At 43.0% G+C, this 22,280-nt stretch overlaps 1 protein-coding gene across 1 annotated transcript in view; it reads left to right on the plus strand.

Moving 5' to 3' along the window:
- The window catches only part of igf1ra (insulin-like growth factor 1a receptor), a 75,823-nt gene that overhangs the window by 39,906 nt on the left and 13,637 nt on the right, over positions 1-22,280 (plus strand). The window contains exons 3-12 of the mRNA XM_023275339.3: positions 11,908-12,208; positions 13,159-13,295; positions 13,908-14,052; positions 14,845-15,053; positions 15,158-15,284; positions 15,908-16,143; positions 16,235-16,402; positions 16,941-17,148; positions 21,110-21,393; positions 21,518-21,660. Coding sequence (XP_023131107.1) covers positions 11,908-12,208; positions 13,159-13,295; positions 13,908-14,052; positions 14,845-15,053; positions 15,158-15,284; positions 15,908-16,143; positions 16,235-16,402; positions 16,941-17,148; positions 21,110-21,393; positions 21,518-21,660 — 1,958 coding nt within the window. The remainder of the gene's footprint in view (positions 1-11,907; positions 12,209-13,158; positions 13,296-13,907; positions 14,053-14,844; positions 15,054-15,157; positions 15,285-15,907; positions 16,144-16,234; positions 16,403-16,940; positions 17,149-21,109; positions 21,394-21,517; positions 21,661-22,280) is intronic.

The raw sequence follows: 22,280 nt of genomic DNA on the forward strand, positions 1-22,280 counted from the left end.
TTAGCACTTCCTGTGGTTGGAGGAAAGGCTTGTTCTCTGTGCCCATTTCCCTGCCTCCCTACTGGCATCTGTCCTCTCTGCCCTCTCTGCTGGGTTTCGAGTGCACTAATGTGCTGCGTGCGTTCACACCTGTGGAGTTTTTCTCATGACGAGGCTGGAACTTCCTGGGTTATCTTCATCCATGAACTTGGGCAAGTTATTGTGGAGAAACTGTTATGAGCTGAAGGTGGTTGAAAATGTAGTCTTTGTCGAGTTTGCACACAAAATGAATGCTCCATCTGTTAATCTGATCCAACAAACTTCCCTCCACTGCGCTTCCTAACTACTGCAGCTGCCTTGATTCGGCCTACAGTGCTGTAATGACGTTTCACCTGTCCTTACGCACACAACTCCTCCTTAATCTGACTAAGAGCTAATCTCTCATGCACAGATGTGATCCTGGAGTGAACGCTGCATCTGATTGTCGCAAAGACACACTTTTGTCACCTCCCCTCAATCCTTCGCCCCCAGACATGAAACACCTGTCTGGCACGGCGGTAGATCCCTGTGAATTAGACCCTCTTAAAAAAGCCACATCCTTCTGCTACAAGTCTGTCCTAATATGCTGGATAAATAGATGGTCTGATTTTTCTTCTTCTTCCAGCACATCTTTTTTACATTAGGCAATTATTTCTCAATATGCCTCTTCATAGGCTCTCATTTCTCTTTGTTTCTCTCGCTCTCTCACTTTGAGAATCCGTCATTACTGGAGATGGATTTCAGTGAGGCCCGGCTTTTACCGTCTTTTAGTGAAAGTGTCAAACCTTGACTTTACAGTGACATAAGCATGACAACCACTTCGCTTGTGTTAATTAAGAGAGACTTGCAAAGCTTGAAAAAACAAAACAAACAAAAAAAAAGGCATGGCATATTTCCCATGTGTTCATATTTGTGTGTGTGTCACATTCTGCTTCATGCTAACAGACCACACACTGACCCATCAGGGAGCACATGGTGGATGTTAATGATAAGTAAGTGTGATGTGGCGGAGGGGGGCGACTTTGAAGAGTTCGCTCTGCGGCCCTAGTGTTCATGCCACTTCCTGTGAGTGTCACACAAGGAGCATGTAGCTTCCACACAAGTGGAAAAGAAAACACACACACCCACCTCTATCTAGACAAATAGATAGGATTAGCCAAGCCTCCGCACTCTACATGCTTTAATAGTTCTTTTATCCTCCTCTCGTTTTCTTGCTCTTCCTTCCCTCTCTCTTCACCCTCCTCCTGAAGCTGCTGAGGTCCCTAAAAGGGGCAAATGAAGCTGAATGTATTTGTGTGTGTGATGGGAAGAGAGAGAGAGAGAGAGAGAGGGAGAGAAGAGGAGGAGGAAGAGCTGAACTCTCCGCCCACCGTGAAAAGAGGAGGTGAAAAATGGGGATAGAAGCATGATGTCACCGTCAGCCAATAGGAAGTGTGGGCTGGGGACTGTTTCAGGCCCATCAGCTGTCCTGCTCCATCCACATCGGCTGTCCTCTTCTGCCATCGATACAGTGAGGCCAGGCACAGCTTTATCCCTTCTCCGGCCTCTAGCCTCTGACCTTTGACTGATTGACCTGTCCTGAGCCTATATAGCCAAACCCCCATATGCCTAAGTCTATGTATGGCATATAAAGCTCTTGAGCCCAGTTTCTCAGCTTATACTGCTGTTGATTTGCCACTGAAACCCTATCCTTCACCCAAATATGGTAGAGATTAGATAGGGGACTGCAATTTGTCACTTATATGGTTTCCACAGTCTCTGAATCACGGTAGTGTTTGTGTTTGAGGCCAGAAGTGAATAGGGTGCCTGCGTCACAGTAAAATCTGATTAGCACCCAAACTTAGGTCAAAAAGAGAAGCTGTGTCTACGCTTAGCCTGCGAGTAAAACTTATTCAAGGTGACATAACCTCAAGTTTGTCGAAAGACTTGTAAACAGTGACCTTTTTTTTCCTACACTCCACTGCAGGGCTTTGTGTAACTCACATATTTGTCATATGTTGCTGTTGTTACCCAATTACTAATGAGGATAAGTTATCACAAGTTCATTGTTCACTGCACTGTATTTTTAGTGTAAATATTGACTTTACATTTACTGTACAGGCTCATGGTTGATATCATGTTCATGTTTAAGTTATTGCAGTCTGGACTTTTGGTATTTCGGCGCTGTCTTTGATGTGACCGGATCAAATGAAAGCAGCTCATTGTTGAATGGTGCCAAACATTTCCCGTCATTGGTCCTCTTTGGCCTTATCAGTGTGCATGTCAGCAGTAAGTGCCTCTATTCTTCTGTGTTGTTCCGCTGCCCATTAAGTACCTGCAGGCTGCAAGCTTTTAACTCCTTGTTGAGATAGCGAATAGACAAAAGGAAGCATGTGATTTGTGTATTTACAAATAAAAGGAAAACTCTTGGCATGTTGTGAAATGAAACTTGGTACCTTCAAAGTTATTGGATCAATTTGATGCTTTTTCTCCTGTACTATCGTGTAAGACGGCGGCATCTAATCAGACCATTACACTTGAAAGCCTCAAGTCTGTCTAGTTGGAGAGAACAATGTCAGTGTCTTGTCAAAATAGATCCTAACTCTGGACACAACTGTCCCTGCTCAACCTGCAGCTTGCCCTTTTTAAAAAAAAAAAATCTGGTGTAGCCTCACAAAGAGGACTGCATGTATCCTTAAAAAAAAACTTGCTCTGAAAAAGAAATCAAGAGGAGAAAAATAACCCCCTAAATCCAGTTGGTGTAGTTGAAATGACTAATGGGACTGTACAGGACAGGTATCACTCGGTTGCTAAAACACTGAGAAAAGAGAGACATGCGCTGGAGAAACGGGCTGAGCAATGACATTTCACCGCAGTCCATCTGTGTGTGCCAACAACCTGCCACTGTCATTTCAAAGACAAGGAAACTGCAGTCAAACAGAGACTGCCATGTAAGCTACATATATGTCACCACCCACCCACTGCCGGTTTTTACACAATTATAAAATGTTTTTAGTTGATGTAATTTATTCAATTTAATGCAATTTTAGGATTTCCTATGTACTGGCTATCAGCTCCTTAATTGACTAATCCTCAGTGTTAATACTCTATTCTAGCCGGCAGGAAGGCTCGTAATGAACACAAACTTATCCCCGTCAGCTTTCTAGCTCAAGGCAAATGTTGCCATGCTTCAGGCAGGATTAAGGTCTCCTTGAAGTCGATGTTAAATGAAGATTTGTCATTTTGAATCCAGACGTCACGCCAGCAGAGAGAATCTATGCCGGATGGCGTGCCAACATGAAGTCTGGGCACCGTGCGTTGCGAAGTTGTAGATGGTCATTTACAGAAATAGGCCTTGGCATCAGAACCGCTACTATTCTGGTGGTCCGATGATGATAGGCTAAGTTTGAGTACAGAGTAAAAATGTTACACAGAGTACTGCACTTTGTTGCTTGCGACATTTCAGCGGTGCTTTAATCCAAGAGTCACATTTTTGAAAAAAGGTGTTTTACTGAAGTGTTGTGGAGTCAGTTTGAATATGTTGAGAATGAACACTGGTCTATACGGCTCTCTGGGCTGCTGCCTGTCTGAGGACACAGCCGGGTTTTAGACTGTGCCTGCAAACATTCAGCACCGGAGCCAAGTGCGGCAGTAAGTTGTTCATTTTATGTGACCAGTTATGTTTTTCTGCAATGTTGCATAGTAAAAACTGTGTTTGATGGACATCGTGTTCCATTCGTAACCGAGCCTTAGTTTTTGGCGATTGTCTTTGTGGTTGTTTCTGCTACATTCACAGGAGGGAATAGAGGGCAGTGTGTAGGAGGCTGAAGGGATGTGAGGGGCTTGACACGCTCTCACTAACCCCAACCAGTCACCCAGCTAGCTAAATAGCCAGCCAGCACAGCACTGCCAGGAAACATGCTGTATTTAATGAAGCAGATCTGGGAAGTCAGGTATTTTTAGAAGCCACGTTAAGCGAGAGGAAACACCTCAGAATCTGTGAAAAAAAACAAACACTGCTGAAGTTCTCCCCGAAGCTACTTTTCCCATACGGATGTCTACCTCAGCAGCTTATTTAGATTGTCACATTCAGTGCCAGTCTCTGCAAACTACCAGATCATCATCAGATATGCTTCAGTTGATGCACCATCGGATGATAAAACAGCACATTTCTGTGATAATGCTGTGCCATTCATTTGTGTGATGGCTCCAGTGGACATGTTTTTTTACACACCCTTCACATCATGACAGCAGCTATGTGAGTCCTCAGGATAAGTTGGAGAGTTGCCTGATTTAATAAGGAAGTTTTCCGTAGAGGCCTGTCTTCATGCTACAAATAAGACTTATGGGGGGATGAGCTGGGACTCTGGGACTTGTAGCCTGCCGCAAGCGAGGCTCACAGGGATTCAGAAGTTCAGCTTGAGTTCAGACTCAGTAACAGGGTATGACCCCTGTTATCACTTCTACACACCACCATTTGGATTTAGATTTTTTAAGGATGTGAAAAATGACTAATACAAGTGATCAATATGATTGTCAAGCATCTGTTTGAATAACTTAACAGTGCTTTAGCGATACATTAATTCCCTCAAACTAGAATTAAAAGGAAGAGTTAATGAGATATAGTGTTGACATACCTTAATACTTGATGTTGATACATCACTATCTATCATATTAAGGATTCTATTGGCCAGAATTTGGGCTCATGGCTGCTATTACTTAATAATTAGTTAGAATTAATTGTGCCTATTATTATCTGTGTCTATGCACATCCAGTCATCACTGTGTTGGCAAAGTGTCAGCTAAGATGGATATTCTTACTCACTTTTTCCACTGTTTAACACATCTGTAATAGCTTTCAGACCATCCTCTACCTCTGCAGTGATTAAAACACAAAGTTGTTACACATGTGATGGCGCTTCATACCTGTGTCCATTTAGTGAGTGCAATCAATCAACAACAAAGTAACAACAACAACAACAGCAGCAGCAGCTGCAGATCGAGCCAAGGCCTGAGGGCTGAAGGAAGGTGTGTGTCTGTGTGTGCGTGCGTTGTTGTTGTTGTGACTGAACGCGAGTGAGGGGAAATGCCACGCATGCCTGAACACACAGACCAGCACATAGTTGTGTGAAAAACACATTGCTGTTCTTTAGAGGGCATGGGAGTGGAAGAGACCCAGAAACACTGGGACAGGGAGGAATGGGCTCACACACACCTTTGTGTGCAGGCCTGACCCAGAGCTTTAGCCAAGCTCATCTGAGCCAGCTGTCTGCATGAGAAAATCACATCGTGATGCCGCAGTGTTTCCCTTCCTTCTAAACAAAACGCCCTCTGATCAGCAGAATGGTCGAGCTTGCCGAACACGTACAGCCAGACGCTCTCTGTCTCAAAAGGTGAAAAACACCACTTTAGATTAGATCAGTCCATCCCAGCACTTGAGACTCTATCGCTGTAGCACTAAGACAGCACTGGAATCTCTGATGCGGTTTGCCGTTGGCTGAGAGTGAAGGAAGCATCCTCTCTCTAGCCGCCTGGGCTGATGTGGTTTAAACAAGTGTCTGGAGTGATCCACTGGGGCTCCGAGGGAGGATCGGGTTGCCGGATGAGGATGTGGCCTGATGGAGCTCAGGGAGCTGGGGGGGTCAGCCTGCAATCCAGGCTGCAGCAGCCCATGATAGGGCTGCTGTCTGCTACTGTACTTCTGTTGAGCTACCTTACTGTCTGCTCTCAGATCTGGTAACCTGAGCTCAACAGCTTTGACTGTGAGCAGAGTGGGAGGCTTTGCATCCCCACAGTGTAGTGGATTATTGTAGTGTGCAGCAGAGTGAATACTTTGGTAAATGGAGGTGATGTAGAGATAAATTTAATTATGTCCTAATGGAGCTATGGCCCCATTTATATTGTGGAGCAAGGATAGGCGGTGTGATTGACACTTAATGTGCAGCTTCCACAGTAACCTCCATCATAATTATTAGTCATAGCATGTATGTGGTGGTTATATCCTCTTTTTCTGTGTGCAGTCTTTAAAATGTCTTTAAAATCACTCGAAGTTTATATGTTGCCTGTTTCCTGGTTAATACCTTTATCTGAGCTGCATCCCAGCTTCCATGTATCGACCAGGTTTTGTTATTTAGGTGAAGCTCCATTCAGAGGGTCAGCATCGTTTACAGGAATAATCTCACAAAGGCTTCCCGTTAAGCGAGCTACGTCTGTTCAGGTTTTTCCGCAACTTATGGTTTCTCTGAATCTGTGGAAAAGTCATGCTTAATCACTATGGTTACGACTCCCCCTCCCAAAGCCTGCTCAAGAGAGGACTTGTTTACCATCTCTGCTCCAGACTCAATAACATGTCAGTCATCAGGACTGGAACCTCCCCCGCCTGTCTGCTATTGGTCCAGCTGATAGCTACCAGTTTAACCCCCACCCTCCTCTTCTCCGACACCCCACCCTCCCCAGAGCCCCACTGTGAATAATGAATGATTTCCCAACTGTCTGTCACGCTTCCTACTTATCTTCGATGACACAGGGAAAACATACTGCACTTTGATGCGTTATGAGGAACGAAAGATTTAATCTTTCATTGGATCATTTTTATGTTTCACTGTGGCTGACACCTGAGATTGTTGATGATTATGATTGAGAAGTAGATCATTTTACCACATTTCTTATGTTTTCACACCATACTTCATCTTCAGAGGAGGCAGTGGCCCGCTGGCAGTAAACGTGTCACCAGCCTCCCAATGTAAACAGTGTAGTAGTCTACTTACACAGCATGCTCTCTAGCAAACAGGACATGACTCGCATTCAGATGAGGAGCACTGCTGCACTGCAACGCTCTTCCTCTCCAGCACTGACGTTTTTATCCTATAAAGTGATGCAGCTGTTTGCGAATCCAACTTTGAACCCATCCTCCTTCCACGCACCCATATCCACCGCACCCATCCGAAAGTAGACGGTGTTGAAATCTAGCCATCTTGTTATCAGATGGAAGCTGCTTTTTTCGTCGATACAGACCGTGGGTTGAGGGGAGAGGTGAGGCAGGGTTGAGGGGGCGATGGGTCATAGGACCCTGAGCCTCCCTCTGCACCTACAGAAGAGCAACATGCAGCCCGGCAGGCGGATACATTTTGCGTAAATCTGTTTTAGGCTCCTGTCATTTTGCGCCTGCATTCCTGCATGTCACATATCCAGTTCTCAGCCGCTTTACTTATCTCGCTTTACTCGCCTATGATCATGTTTGTAGCAAAAAATAACCTCTACTTATGTTTCTGCAGCAGTTCCTGAAGTTGTTATTGGGGATTAACATTCTCCCAGTTGAATCCTGTGGCCTGGAACATTCTGCAGATTCTTCACATAGTCCAGCGGCTGGACGGATACCTTTAGAAGAAAAAATAAACAATGCGCAGGAGTTTGTCTGTCACTTGGCCTATTAGCGATGCCTCCGGCCCTTGCTGCTGCTGTATTTAATGCTAGACATATGGATGCACCAGTCACTGAGAAGGCGACTCCTCTGCGCTGACCATTGTCTCGTTTACTATTGATGAAATGGACCTGGCCACTCCTCGTGTCGCAGTGCTCTGGTGAACAGCGGGGGCAGGCTGGTGGTTGGTGTCTGACCCGACTGTGTTTGCTCTAAAGAGCAGGAGGAGGGGGGCAGTTGTGTAACTACTGTATGAGAGGAATGGCATTATAAACCTCCTTACCCCCACTCTCAGCAGTTTGACTTCTTTGACTCTGCAGCCTCAGATTGTCTAAGTATTTGTGAGTCTCTCAACCGTTGTTTAATGTACCAGAGTATGTACTTAATAGGGCCAAATCCCTAACTGCTGATGCTTTTGATTTATCCCTGTTCATATTAAGCATGCGCTCAGGGGACTACGCAGATGATGGCTTGTCTTGTGAGGAGCCCCTTGTTAGGTAGTCCCTTTCCTTTGAAGTAGTGGAAACCTACAATGCCCCGCATAGCTATGTGTGGAGAGCAGCAGCGTGGAAATAGGGCTGCATTAGGAGCATCTATAAATAGGGGATTGTATCCTTGATACCACGGGTTGTTTGGTCACGCAGTGAAACCGGGTCGACTTATATGGATTTAAGGCAGCGATTCTCCCTCCCTCCTCTTTTCCTCTGGCGGAAGGTATGCATGTTTGGGATTTTTCTTCTTTGAGGAATCTGTTAAAATGATGCAGAAGGAACGGACCTCCTCCAATAAGGCTCATTAGAGTTTGCCTTGGCTGCCCCCTTTTGGTAGGATTCCAAGAAAATGAAGCCTCACTTGCGTTTCTCTCTTCTCCTTCTTCTTTTTTATCTTTTCCTCACGCTGCAAATGTGCAGCACTAATCTGCCTGCTTTAAACACGCTAATGTCAGCATCACATTTCCAATCAAATCACAGCTGTTATGCGAGAACCTGTGTGTGTTGGCATTTGATGCTGTCGTGTTAAAAAAGATCTTTGCCATTTGTTTTGGACCGGATCCAGGGTAGTTAGATACACTATTTGAGAAGTACCAAGGAGCCACTCAACTCCTGCTGTGACAGAACTTGTGCGTAGTGTGAAGCTAAACATAGCACAGGAATGGCCATATAGCTAAATACCCTACTTACTTGTGTTGACCTGGAAATTCTCTTACAGGCAGTAACTGCAATGTGATTTCAAGGTCTGTCTTTTCAAAAGAGGATTTTATTGGGAATTCATGAAGTACGGCAGCATATTGTGCCAGATCTATTGAATGAGTGTTTTCTTTTTGTCATAGAATCGTCTTGTACTCTATTATGTTTGACAAATAGGAGAAAGAATGGCAAGTGTTTGAGAAACTTTCAGAAGTGGGAGTGATCGGTATCCTTCCCAAATGAAGCGAAACTGGAATTGGCACTGTGGAAGTGTGTGTTTGCTCTGCAGCATCGCTGTAGGGCACCGTCAAGTTGTTAACCTACACAGATGTTTTGAAAAGCAAGATTCATCACGAGATCAGCTCAAGATTCTGCTTCATTTTCTTGACTGATTCACAAATGGAACGAAACAAATGACACAAAATGCTACGAAACCTGCATTTCATTTAAAAGCAAATAGGCAAGCAGGGTACCTTTTCCTCTTTGTCTCCGGGAACACATGAATATCCACATACCAACATGCGTGTGCACACACGTTAGGCACACATGCGCACTCATATTGCATCCTGTGCTCTCCAATAATAGTATTTTGCAAATTACAACAATATACGTGAGATTGGTAAAATGTGTGTGTGTATGTGTGTGTGTGTGCACATTTCCTTTCAGCTCCGGCTTTGCACCAGGAGGCGGTTGCTAAGGAACCAGGAGTGCTTTGCCTCTTATTTCAGTTCGGTTCAGTGTAGTTCAGTTCAGTTTTATTGCCCATGTGGGGAAATTTGTCTTGCAGCAATAACAAAGAGCATAACAATAAATAGTAAACACTTAAGACCCCCAAAATATAAACAACACAAGGATATGGAGGCCAGCCAAGGCTTTTCTGTTTGCGTAGTTTCTACTATGCAAATATGGCAGATTTCAGAAAGGGAAAAAAAAATGATAGATTTATTTTCTGTTAAACATTTCCCCAAAGAAACAAAAATGCTTCATTCATTTTTTTCCCCAGAGCAGCTCTTTATTTGGACTGAGACTCCTCAAACAACAATCATTAGCAGAAAAATCCCTTGTTACCAGGCCTTTCACAATCATTCTTAAAGGTCCACACACACACAGACAAACACACACACAGACACACACACACACACACATGCAGACACCCAACCACACACACACTCTCCAGGTGCTTTTTCTATGGAGTGGACTCATCTGAAACTAGGACACCCCTGCCTGCAATGTCTCAAGATTAGCTAGCAGTAGGAAACGTCTGCTTTCTGCCTCTTTACATCTGTTTTTCCAGAAGAGCTTTTCTGTAAATAGGCTACAGTAGAAATGTGTTCGAACATTAAAAGCAGGCGCCTCCCTTTTACCAGTTTTATCTGCGTCTCTATTAATTTTAGAGTAAGAGAGCTGGAATTGACCCCAGCACTTAGCTGGACTACAAACAAGCACCGCTCTAACCCCTGGTATGGAAAGAGTTACTCTCAAGTAATGAAAGTTGATACACTAATGGTCATGTTGCAAGATAAATCTGATGAACTGTCAGGATGTAAAATCTGTAAAATGTCTGTCCCAAGCCATGGGAAAAATAACGACGCGTTATTGATAACATATTGCTATGTGTTTTGATGGTGCACAGTAAACAGTGTGGAACTTCTATTATTCATGTTGCTCAAGCTTAATATGAAACACACAATCGTTTTCTCAGGGCCTGGAAAGATGTACAGTTTTTCTTTCTTGAAAGCTGTAGAGATAGTGGGAGTGGGAGTCTGATTCCAGCTACAGTTGTCTTTTCTTCCTTTAAAAAAAAAGAGAAATTATTGCTTTTTTGTCGAAACTTTGATTGAAAAGATGATTTCATGCAAAGATCTTTTAGTTGATTATTTGGTTCAAGAGGAAAAAATGGGCATATATGAACAGGAGTTTGTTTCTAAATGCAAAGGATACTTTGGGTATGACATTGTTAAAATTATTCATATTAATTGAAGGGAGCTCTACAGTTTTACTAAAAAGCCTGCATTTGATTTCTAACACTGCCGACACTCCTTTTGTTTTGTGATGCTACTCTCCAACACTGTGACTGTGCTGGCAGATAACAGTTTTGTAGCTCTCTAGTCCTAAAGTCTGACACCTCTTCTCTTATTGCATCCAGAGCCCAGTCATGCAACACTTAAACAAAAGACTGTAAAAAGCATCTGTCTCTTATCGCAGATTAATATGCTATCAGAAAATCCCCCTGTAAATGCAAATTTACACATTTAACAAAGTGGCAAGCAACTGTATTAGGTAAAGCTGTAAAATTTAATGCAATCCAATGCAACACATCTGGCATGAAGGCATAAATGCGAATGCAGTCAAAGAGGTATTTATTTAACTACAGCCTATGTTGTACATTGCAGTGAAGTGTGTTTCTAATATCCTTCCTAGTTATGTTTGTAATTGGGCAAAACAGACATCAGTATAATGCAGTCCAGTGCAGCGGCCTTACTAACAAATACCTCAGTAATAAACACAGTTAAATTAACAACTTCAGGCAAAAATCTGAATATTATAAGATTTAAGAATATGTGGCATTAGGTTGCAAAGCTGCCAGGGAGTGTAGAGAATGTACAGAGTCCATACTCCTCTTTAAAATGCTTATTTGCTTGTTACTCGGTAGATAACAACATTATACAACTCCACAATGGTATTACTAATACAAGGCCAGCCACCAGGGGTGACTGTGAAGTAAAATTTAGAAAGTCCTCCTTTGCACAGAATGCCTTATCTATTAAAGGGCGCACAAACTGGAATACTTTACCTATAGCTACCAGAGAAAGCTCCATCTTTGCCAGTTTTAAGAGACAGTATGAAGCATGGCTGATTAACAATCAAACTTGTGAACATTGACAAAATCAGGCACTTTAACTATAAGCACTTTATGACAGGCACTGCCTAGAAAGCACCTTAGGGTAGGTATATCATTGATTGTCATTGTTTTTGTTTGGCTACATTGTTTTTATACATCTGTGATGTTTTTCTTTTATGTTTGGGACAACGAATGGAAATTAGCCTTGTGCTAAATCCGGCTTATTTACAGCAATCTTGTGTAAACTTTTTGAGATTGTCCGTCCATTAATATGAACTGTCCCATCCAAAAAGAAAAAATTCTCGTCTAATTTTTCTTGTTCAGCAAATTCTGAAGGTATTCTGAATGCTTCTTGACATTTAAATCTGTCCTTTATCATCCTTGATTTAGTAGGAAACGTGTCAGACTTCTTCCACCCACCCAAATCTGATCTACTCCCCATCTTTTTCTGTCTCCATCAGTATGCCCACCACACTGCAAACTTGCCTGCACAGACAAGGGAGAGTGTTGCCACAGCCAGTGTCTCGGTGGCTGCACCGAACCCCACAACGACATGGCCTGCTCCGCCTGCCTCCACTACTACCACGAGGGTCGCTGCGTGCCGGACTGTCCTCCCAACACGTATAAGTTTGAAGGCTGGCGCTGCATCACCATGGACCTGTGCTCTCAAGTGCACCTGCCCAGTGATACTCACTTCGTCATCCACGGCGGAGAATGTATGCCCGACTGTCCCTCCGGTTTCACACGCAATGAGACCAATCGGTAAAGACGCACCCTTCACTCCTAGTTTAGGTTGGGAATTTTTGGAAATACGATGCCAGGTGACACACTGAATGCACAAAATATTATTGTTTGTGTTGAAATAAATCATTTGATGTTATTTGTAACGTTTCTTAATCTGATTGATGTCACAGGGTGAGCTACAGGACTTGGTTTTATTTTCTGGCTGTATTTCTTTTTGAAAAATGTGTGTTCATTCTTCGGCATTCACATTCTCCAAAGTGGTTTTATTCACTGTGCGTGAGGAATTCATTTGCATGAAGTGTCTTTGAGTTGAACTTCACATGACCTGGCCCTTCAAAACGCTTAATTCTTAAAGTAGGTCTCAAAACTGGAAGTGCTAAAGCTTCTGACTATTAATGATTCAAGTTTAGACCTCCCAGACTATTTAGAAAGAGTGAAACGTTCTCAGCAGAGTGCCTTGTTTTCACCACGGGTAGATTTTACAGACCAGCACTTAAAGGTTTTAAGAAGAGACTCGGCTGAAGTGTCTTAGCTCTTCCTCCCCTTGACTTTTCCTTTATTTTATCCTGACCTGGGATAAGAAAACTTTTTTTGGTTTTGTTCATTGTTTCCCTCTCTGATTTGTCTTGTCAATCCCTGAAGTTTCCATACAGACTCTCTGCTGCAAGATATTTTTTTGGCCACAGCACTGCTGTTTTGTCTCTGAGGTCAATACAGTGAGTCACTCTCTCACGAAACAGAGTTCAGTTGAGGGCCCCATAAAAGATTAAACCCTCTGTGTGAGAGGTGACCTTTTATCGTGCACTGAATTTATTTGCATGGTTCCTTTGGAATGTTTGGGAGTTAGGGAGTGGACAAATTACTTCAGGGCGAGGTAGAAAATTTTCACATAAGACTTTGCTCCTTGACAGTTTATGCTTTATTTCTCATGTCTCTCTTTTTTCTTTCCACTTGCCCCCTGTATACAGAATGCTATGCAGTGCTTGCAATGGCCTTTGTGATAAGGTCTGCACGTCCCCTGTCATCGACTCTGTGGATGCCGCTCAGTCCCTGAAGGACTGCACCGTCATCGAAGGCAATCTGGACATCAACATTCGCCGTGGAAGTGAGTGCAGCTATGCAGAAGGACATTGCTTTTTACGTTTTTCAGCCTAACTTAGCCAACTATTCCACAATACATTCCAGAAATTTTTTTGGTGGACTATGAGCTGCAACTAAGTTAATTATACACACTAGTAGCTCTCTGCTCTCAAACTGGAGAACACGAGCCAACAGAATATTTAACTTGGCTATGCAATACTGTATATTAATCCTTTACTGACTACAGTGTACTAACTTAATTGCAGTGTGTTGTGCTTGTCTGTGCTGTGATTATTATGATCAGACAGCTAGTGGAAGCAGAAGAACCTGGTGGTCTAAGCTGGTGGGATACACAGTGCAGCCTACAAAATCAACATTACATCTGCTTCCTACACTCTAACCCAATTATCACATTATGCTATAACGCTGTTTATTTGCTCAGTTGACAGGATGGCTCACAAGCTAATCTCCACATATGATAAAGCTTACACAGTTGAGTCCTCATTGGGGTGTTTGCATTAAGAGCTAGATGGGGAATCATAGTAGCAGTGGAGGTCCTGGATTTTTTAATAAGTGATTTTTTAACATAGGCTGTGTTGTATATCTGTATGATTGTTTTTTTTTCTCCTGTCCCCAGATAATATAGCTTCTGAGCTGGAGAGCTTCATGGGCTTGATCCAGACAGTGACGGGCTATGTGAAGATTCGACACTCCCACGCACTTGGCTCGCTGTCCTTCCTCAAGAGCCTGCGTTACATCAATGGGCAGGAACTCATCGACAAGTAAGGCTCGTCTGTGCTGTTTGTCTGCACTTTCTTTTTTGTTGCCTGTGAACGTGTACATGCATGTTGTAGTGACAGGGAATGAGAGGACATGAGTAAACTGCAGCCTAGCAACGAGCATATTGTTATACATACACAAATGTCAAAGGGACTTCTTGTTAAGTGAGTGTCTGCCCTGAACTCGCACATTAACATAAACTGATAAATCTAAATATAACCTTCAGGTCTTGTGACACAGATTCTAGATATTGCGGCATCCTTTTACAGCTGATGCACAAAGTCATGCACGCAGGACAGAGAAGTGAGTGTGGCTTCAAAGCTGAATGGAAAGTCTCAGGTCCATTAGTGTCCTCGCTGTGATATCAGCTGCAGTCTGAGATACGAGGGAAAGTTTTTTTGGTGATGGCCAAAGGGGTCATGGGAAAGCCTGTCGCCCTTCTTGTTATCGTTTCTCCCAGGGTTAGGTTTCACTCGGAGGAATGCTGTCAAGGATGGCAGGCATTCCCTTCACTCTGGAGGTGTTCTGCTGTGTTACTTGGGCTGCTGGAGCTGAGAGTGTTGGCGTTGACACTGTTTCTGTTTCGTGTCCTCCTCTGTGCAAATGCAGACTCACTGTCAGACACACAAACCTGAGCCCACCTCTGTTAGTTAGTGCTGAGCACTGCCACCAGGTGGCAAATAAAAGCTTTTTTAACCACATTTCTGACAACTTCACATTTACATCCTACTAAAAAGTTGTTCCTATGCTTTATATGAGATGTTTGTAACCATCTTTTTATCTCCTGTTCTCAGCATGTATTCGTTCTCCGCCATCAACAACCAACATCTGCAGTCCTTATGGGATTGGACTCAACACAACCTGACCATTCGGGCCGGGCGTCTCTTCTTCCGTCGAAACCCTAAACTCTGCATGTCCGAGATCCACACGATGTGGGATAAGACGGGCATCACTGTGAAGCCAGAGGAGGGCGATTTCCGTAGCAACGGTGAAAGAGCCAGCTGTGAGTATAATCCCCTGAACTTTAACAGATTTGTTGTGAGACATTCTGTTTAAAAAAAAAAAAAAAAAACACGTTTCACTGTGGGCCCTGCTCTATCATGACAGGTGAAAGTCACATTTTGAAGTTCAAGTCTAACATTACGTCAAGTCATACAATCAGGATATCATGGGAACGCTACCAGCCGCCAGACTACGGACACCTTATCAGCTTCATTGTCTACTACAAGGAGTCGTAAGTACTCAGGAGACAAATAACTTTATGTATCTTAACAGACTGTCATGTAAATGAGGCACAATAGATATTGATGGGAGTTGTTTTTTCTACAATACCTACTATTTCAGGCATTCTAACTGATATTCAGAACCATGTGTCATACACACAGGATTGCACACTAATCGGACTTTCTTTCTGGAAAAGAACACTTTAAAATGATCATATCTGAATATTTTTCTGCAATTACTACTATCTGTGTGCAATTCATATTACTGACAGACATTTTCCAAAGATAGTGTTTTTGCTTTTAAACTGATTTCCTGCCTTTGAGCTACTCTGATTCCAGATGACCAATGGAAAAAATCTCCTAATGCAAAACAACCTAATTTGGAACATCCTTATGACACCAGTGTCTTGTTTATTGCTTGAATCTTGATTTGATTACCTGTAAGATTTTCCTACAGAGCTGGAAAAATAATCATAAATCATTTAAAATGTCCAGAAATAAATAGAATATCATACAGTGTAACTTAGAATGTGTTTTACTTTCATGCCAACAGTCAGTTTGGATATGAGTAGATGTCATTGTTTGTATATTTTTAAGTGAAATACTTTATGTCGATGATTTGTGTCTTTTCCAGCCCTTTCCAGAACATCACTGAGTTTGATGGGCAGGATGGCTGCGGCTCAGACAGCTGGCACATGGTGGATGTCGATCTTCCTCAAGAGAAAGACACTGATCCAAGAGTCAGTCTTCAACATCTCAAGCCCTGGACCCAGTATGCTATTTTTGTGAAGGCTATTACCTTGCAGGTGGAGGATAAGCACATTACTGGGGCAAAGAGTGATATTATTTACATTCGCACACGTCCATCATGTAAGTCTGAACATCATTCTGTTGGCACTAATGCTGTAGCTGTTACTGCGGTTTAGTAGCGATGGTAAAACATATAATGACTTTCTTACAGTGCCGTCTGTGCCGAAAGACGCCCGTGCGTTTGCCAACTCCTCAACCAAACTGGTGGTGAAGTGGTCGCCTCCGGTCTTTCCCAACGGCAACCTGACTTACTACCTGGTCCGCTGGCAGCAGCAGCCCGAGGACAGGGAGCTCTACCAACACAACTACTGCTCCAAAGGTCTGCATTACTCACTCCACAAAACAATAAACTTCTTCTACCCATGAGCCTGTCCCCGTCATTCAGAGGAATAGTTTGTTATTGTGGGAAATGTGCTCTCTTACTTGGAGTGAGGTGAAAACATTGTTACTACTTTGTCTGTGCATTACAAATGGAGGCAATGGTCAACAGCTGCTTGGCTTAGCTTAGCTTAGCTTAGCTTAGCTTAGCATAAACACTGGAGACAAAGGGATTTTATTCTATCAGAGGGTAGCAAAATTTGCCTACCAGTTTAGAATCCACAAACAAGGTGTGAAGTGTGTTGATTGGTGAACTTTAGAAGTGTCTCCATTGGACAAAATGTGGTTTTCCACCTGTTTCTAGTCTTGCCACTTAACTAGTCTGCTGCGTGTAGCATCTTCTCATGTTGCTTTCAGAGAGCAAATAAGCATCTTTCCAAAAATTTATTAAAGTATTTCTTTAATTTGGAAGTACAAATCACATACAATGCTCCCCTTCACTAAACTCTCTTGTCCTTGTTTCTGGTATGATAACTCAGAGCTGAAGATCCCGATCCGGATCCCAGCGACGGGGCTCACGGACATGGAAGACAGCACCAAGCCCACCAAGTCAGACCTGGCAGGGGCGGAGAAAGGTCCATGTTGTGCTTGCCAGAAAACGCCCGAAGAGAAGGACCGGGAGAAGGATGAACGCATTTTCTTTAAAGTTTTTGAGAACTTCCTCCACAACGCCATCTTTCTGCCAAGGTACGATTAATCAGAGCAGAGATGCAACATCTGCCTCGCACTGATCTCCTTAAACTGGTAACGGCTCAGCCTCCTCTCATGTGGAGATGGCCATCAAAGAGCTAAACTTGTTTGCCTTGATGGTTGTAAATGAGGGGTGAGGGGTTGGCCCGGGTGTAGCAGCTCCTGTGTGGTGCTGACAGGATCCGAACATGGGGGCGTAGATGGACCAGACGGGGGCTGAGCTGGCCCGCTGGGCTCAGCCCTTTTGTCGGGTGGAGCAGATGAGGAGACACGCTGAGTAGGATCCAAAGCCTTCTTAGCGCTCTTGCGGCTTTTTGTTGCCTTGGCAACGGTGGCACAGGGGATGTTAGGACCTAACAGGCAGCAATTTAGGCAACACAAACAAACCCAGGAGAGAGATGTGATTAAGAAGTCTGAAGAGGCTAGTTTGGTTGCACACTAGCTGCTTAGGCTTTTGTTCCCCACAATAACGACTGACATCTGTGTTGTGTTATCATTTAACTTGCTCGTGGCTATATGTGTTTCACTGTTTCAAAGACTCCAGCTCTGTTCTTCTCACACACTTCTCGGACAGGCTGTCACACTCAATCTATGTATTTGTGAACACGCCGCTTCACCTCCCAATCCATCGCTGTAAAATATGAACATCTTTGATAGATTTGTTGGTTTTTGTGAAGGAAACATAAGTCTTACATCGAGATATAGATTTATAGGGTGTCCTATAAGTCCATATCTTTAAAGGATGAGCATCCAGAAATCATTCATTCAAACAGCATAGCAGTGACCTTATTTTCCTTTGTTTCCTTTCACAATGGTCTCATGGAATTGGATCAATATGTCTGAGAGACAAATGATAAAACAGAGCTGTCTTTTGTAATTTAACTCATATCATGCCCCCCCCTACTCCTTCGCCTCCTCTTCTCCAAGGCTGTGTTGATTTGTTATAGTATAGCTGTCTAGGAAACTAGCGGGTGGCAGGTTCCTGGCCTGCAGCAAAGGGCTCAGCCAGTGTATGCACAGACTCTCCACTGTAACACAGCCAGCATTATTACAAACCACTCCAGGGAAAGGCCTTCAAAATCGTGGAGTTTTTTTTTATTTTTTTAGTTTTTAAAGTTCAGGGTTTAGACCCAGGGTGAGGGGAAAGAGGGTGTGTGAAAACAGAAACAGAAAGAAGAGGAAATGTTTTCCATTCTGTCCCCCTCGACTCGGCACTCCACTCTACTCCTCCCCTCGCACACTCTCTTTGTCTGAGACTCTTTTTTTTTTTTTTTTTTTCTGGAGTGAGACAGCTGCCAGGAAATGTACAGTGAATCCATCTGGAATTTAAATGAATGAGGGAAGAGCCCCATCAGCACTAGAAGACAAACAGAAAGTAAGGAAGGCAGCCTGATTTACTGCAGGAGAGGATGGTGCCTGCCAGTATCTGTTTAGTAGACCTTGAAGTGTGATGCAAAACCTGTTATCAGCTGACTGGAGCATTTATTTACTGTAATCCCCTGCTGTTGAAAGTCATGATGAATACATACAAGTGAATTTAAAGCATCAAGAACTCCCTGGAAGTTACCTCTTCTACCTTCACATCCAGAGATCTTTCCCTCTTGTGTCCTACTAAACGCAGACTGAAAGTGCAGTCACGGCTTTCCTATCTGGATTCCATTGCGTAAAGGTAGCTCTTTTTTTAGCAGGCGAGGTCAGGACATTAACTGTAGTAAGTCACTTGTTTTAAGGCCTGCTTCAGTCAGCTGATGAGCCTTTTCACAGTGTTACGACTGCCCTGCTTATTCTAATGCTCTTACTCCACATACAGAAACTAGAGCCTACAAATTTTCTTCAGTCTGCCATATGTGTCTCTCATCTCACACTAATGCGTCTATGTCTTCACTTTCTCCTCTGCTGTCAGTTGTCATAGATTTTTGGTGTACTGTCAGTAAAAACTGAACTTCTGGGCTTTTTATTTTGCTGGACTGCAGCAGTTATAACTGTCAGAGAGGAATGTTGACATGTCAGTGCGACTGGCCTTTCCCACATATCTGTCTGTGTCTATGCACAGTTTACGTCTGCTTAAATATAAAAGATGCTTGACTTCCTCAGTTACTTCTCTTGTTAAAGTTGAAAGGATTAGTTGATTTACAGAAAAGTCTAAATTATCAATTTTTAAAGTGTCTTTTATGCAAAAAATGCTTCTTAATTGTGAGGATTTCCGGCTTTCATTTATCTCCTGATACATTTGGATATGTTAGATGTAAAAAGGTGGTTTTATTGGTTGAGATTTTAAAAAAATGTGTGGTAAGCATTCTGTATTTTCTGACATTTTGTAGAACAAACCACTAAAAGGACCCCCCCCTCCCAAGGGCAAAGATAGAAGCAAGGGGTTCATAGACTGTGTTTGAAACTCCCTCCTATATTAGTAGCAATTACTGATTTGGCCAAAGTGTAGCGTGTAGTATGCAGTATGCTAAAAGAATACAAAATCTGCAGTTATGCCAAAAAAAAGAAGAAAAAAAAAAAACTGGATGTCGCTCTGATTTGGAAGAAATGTCCAGTATGGGTCAGATCAGTCTACTGTGTCCCACAACGCAGTGGAATGTTCATAACATTGACTTGTACCGCTTCTTAACAACTTTGCAGACAAAATACTACTGTACCACTTTTGTCAGTAGAGGAATTCTTGACTACATTGATTTGTATATAGTATTATTATAGGCAGAAATATGCATATTTTTGGCATCAATTTAAATACATTTTACTTTGAAGGCTAACTGCATCAATGTGACTTATGCTAAAGTTGGAGTGAAATCGCAGGAAAAATGAGAACATTGTCGACGTTTTTTATTGAAATTAAATAACTACTGAATAGTGTCTACATTAAATTGAAAAAAACATCCCAGTTTGACTGAAGCAAGAATAATGTTTTGCTTCCAACACAACAGAAATACCAGAAGAATTAGTTTAAACTCACGTTGCATTTCCAGTGAAGTTATGCAACAAAATGCTGAAGAATATGGTCCCTGATCTGCACATTGTCAAAGAAGCAGTTGTGTAGAGTTGCATCAAAGAATGGATTATTTTCATATAAAAACCTTTGATGCACAGAGGTGAGTTTTTAAGAGTTTAATCAATGACTGTAGAGGAGCTTTAATCAGCTAATTGAGGATAAAATCAGCAGATTAATCAATAGTAAAAATAATTGTTAGTTGCAGCCCTGATTCCCAGTTAATTTCTGTATTTGAAATGATTAGTTTTGTCTGAGCTGAGCTGTTTATACTGTAATTAAGACGTAGCCAACGGTTCACGCTCTCTGCATTATGCCTTCAGACAGCCCCTAAACATTTATCACTACTGCGAGAGCTCTGTAAAGCTGTCAATACAGCTTTCATTTGGTAACTCAATCAGAGCCAGCCTGCAGGTTTCACAGGTGGGTAAGATGCCCTGTGGTGTCTGTTGTGCGACCACTGCCGTAACATTCACAGCTGTCACTGCCTGTTTGCCTTCAGTAATGATGATGTCCAGCTCCAGGAGGCTCCACAGCTTATCATTTGCACTGTGATAGCAAGTGTCCATTCACCTCAGTGCCCTCTGTCTGACTGCTGAACACTGGCCATCATGATTGAAGGTTTTGGGTCAGAATGTCTGTGTCTCAAAAATGCCCTACAGACTTGTTTTTTATTGTTGGACAGCAGCTGAGCTGAAGTGTTTTTCTTGCTGTGGAAAAAATCAGTTTTTCCCCCCTTTCTCTGTCTGTCCACCTTGTCTGACCTCATCCTTCTACACAGCTATACACTCACTCCACCCGCTCCAGTGGGATGTTCCAGCTCTGGGGAGTTGTAAACCTAGAATTACTTGTTATAATAAAATTTGAAGGACACACGCTATAACTTTAGTCTTGTGTTGTCAAAGTAGTGTTTAAATCAACAGTCTCACAGGTGTTTTTGTCAACTGTTCCTCTGTATTTCAGACCTCCGGACCGTCGACGCAGAGATGTTTTTGGTGTTGCAAACAACACTTTGTTTCCTGACGGTGGCAGAGGGAACACCAGCCTTGGCCCAGGGGATAACAGCACAGATGGCGTTCCTCCTGTCAAAGAGTACCCCTTCTTGGAGGACAAGAGCCCAGCAGAATTTTTAGAGATTGGCAATCTGCGGCCCTTCACCGTCTACCGTATCGACATTCACGCCTGCAATGAGGAGGTGGGGCGCTGCAGTGCTGGAGCTTTCGTCTTCTCCAGAACCAAACCTGCAGGTAAGAAACACAAAAACCTGCGTAGAGTCTCTGATGGAAAGGAAACCGTGACACGGTTTGTTATTACGCCTTCTCTGAAATTTTACATGCTCCATTTAACAACGCGGATGTGTTCGTTCCCCAGTCAAAGCAGATGACATCCCTGGAAAAGTGATCTCTGAGAGGAGTGACAAGGTTCAAGGGTGTGTGGTGCTGCACTGGCCAGAACCCGTCATGCCCAATGGACTCATCCTGATGTATGAGATCAAGTTTCGTTTGGGGACTGAGGTAAGCCACGCCTGGTATCATTTATATCTCCTCAGACATATTATAGGATATATGCATTTATACTTCATACATATTTTGATCAGCCACAACATTAAAACAACTTGCCTAATAACCATTCAAATATGACCTCTGGTGGTGTCCTGTGGTGTCTGGCACCAGGACATTGCATCGGTGGGCTTGTTCTGGTGGATCCCATGAATGGCTAAACAGACTGGGGTGATCTGGGGAGTTTTGAGAAAGGATCAACCTTAGGCTGCTCTTCCTGAGCAGCTTTTACAATGTGGCAGGGTGGATTGTCCTGCTGGGCAAGGCTGTTGGCACTGGGGAGTGTTGTTGTTGTTGTTGTGGATGGTGTGCTTGGTCTACAACAGTTTTTAGGCTGTCAGAATAACATCCACATGAATGCCTGGACTCAAGGTTTTCCAGCAGAACATTGAAAAAAGATGCTGTTTATGCGACCCGTTACTGATTTTAATGGTTGTGGCTGATTTAGTGTATACACACACACACACACACACACACACACTCACACACACACACACAGACACAGAGTAAATGCTATAAATACTGCATGTAATAATCCTTTCTGTATAATATGCTTATTATCTGCTTCGAATCCA

Source organism: Amphiprion ocellaris, chromosome 3, assembly GCF_022539595.1.
Source record: "Amphiprion ocellaris isolate individual 3 ecotype Okinawa chromosome 3, ASM2253959v1, whole genome shotgun sequence".
NCBI classification, from domain to species: Eukaryota; Metazoa; Chordata; class Actinopteri; family Pomacentridae; genus Amphiprion; species Amphiprion ocellaris.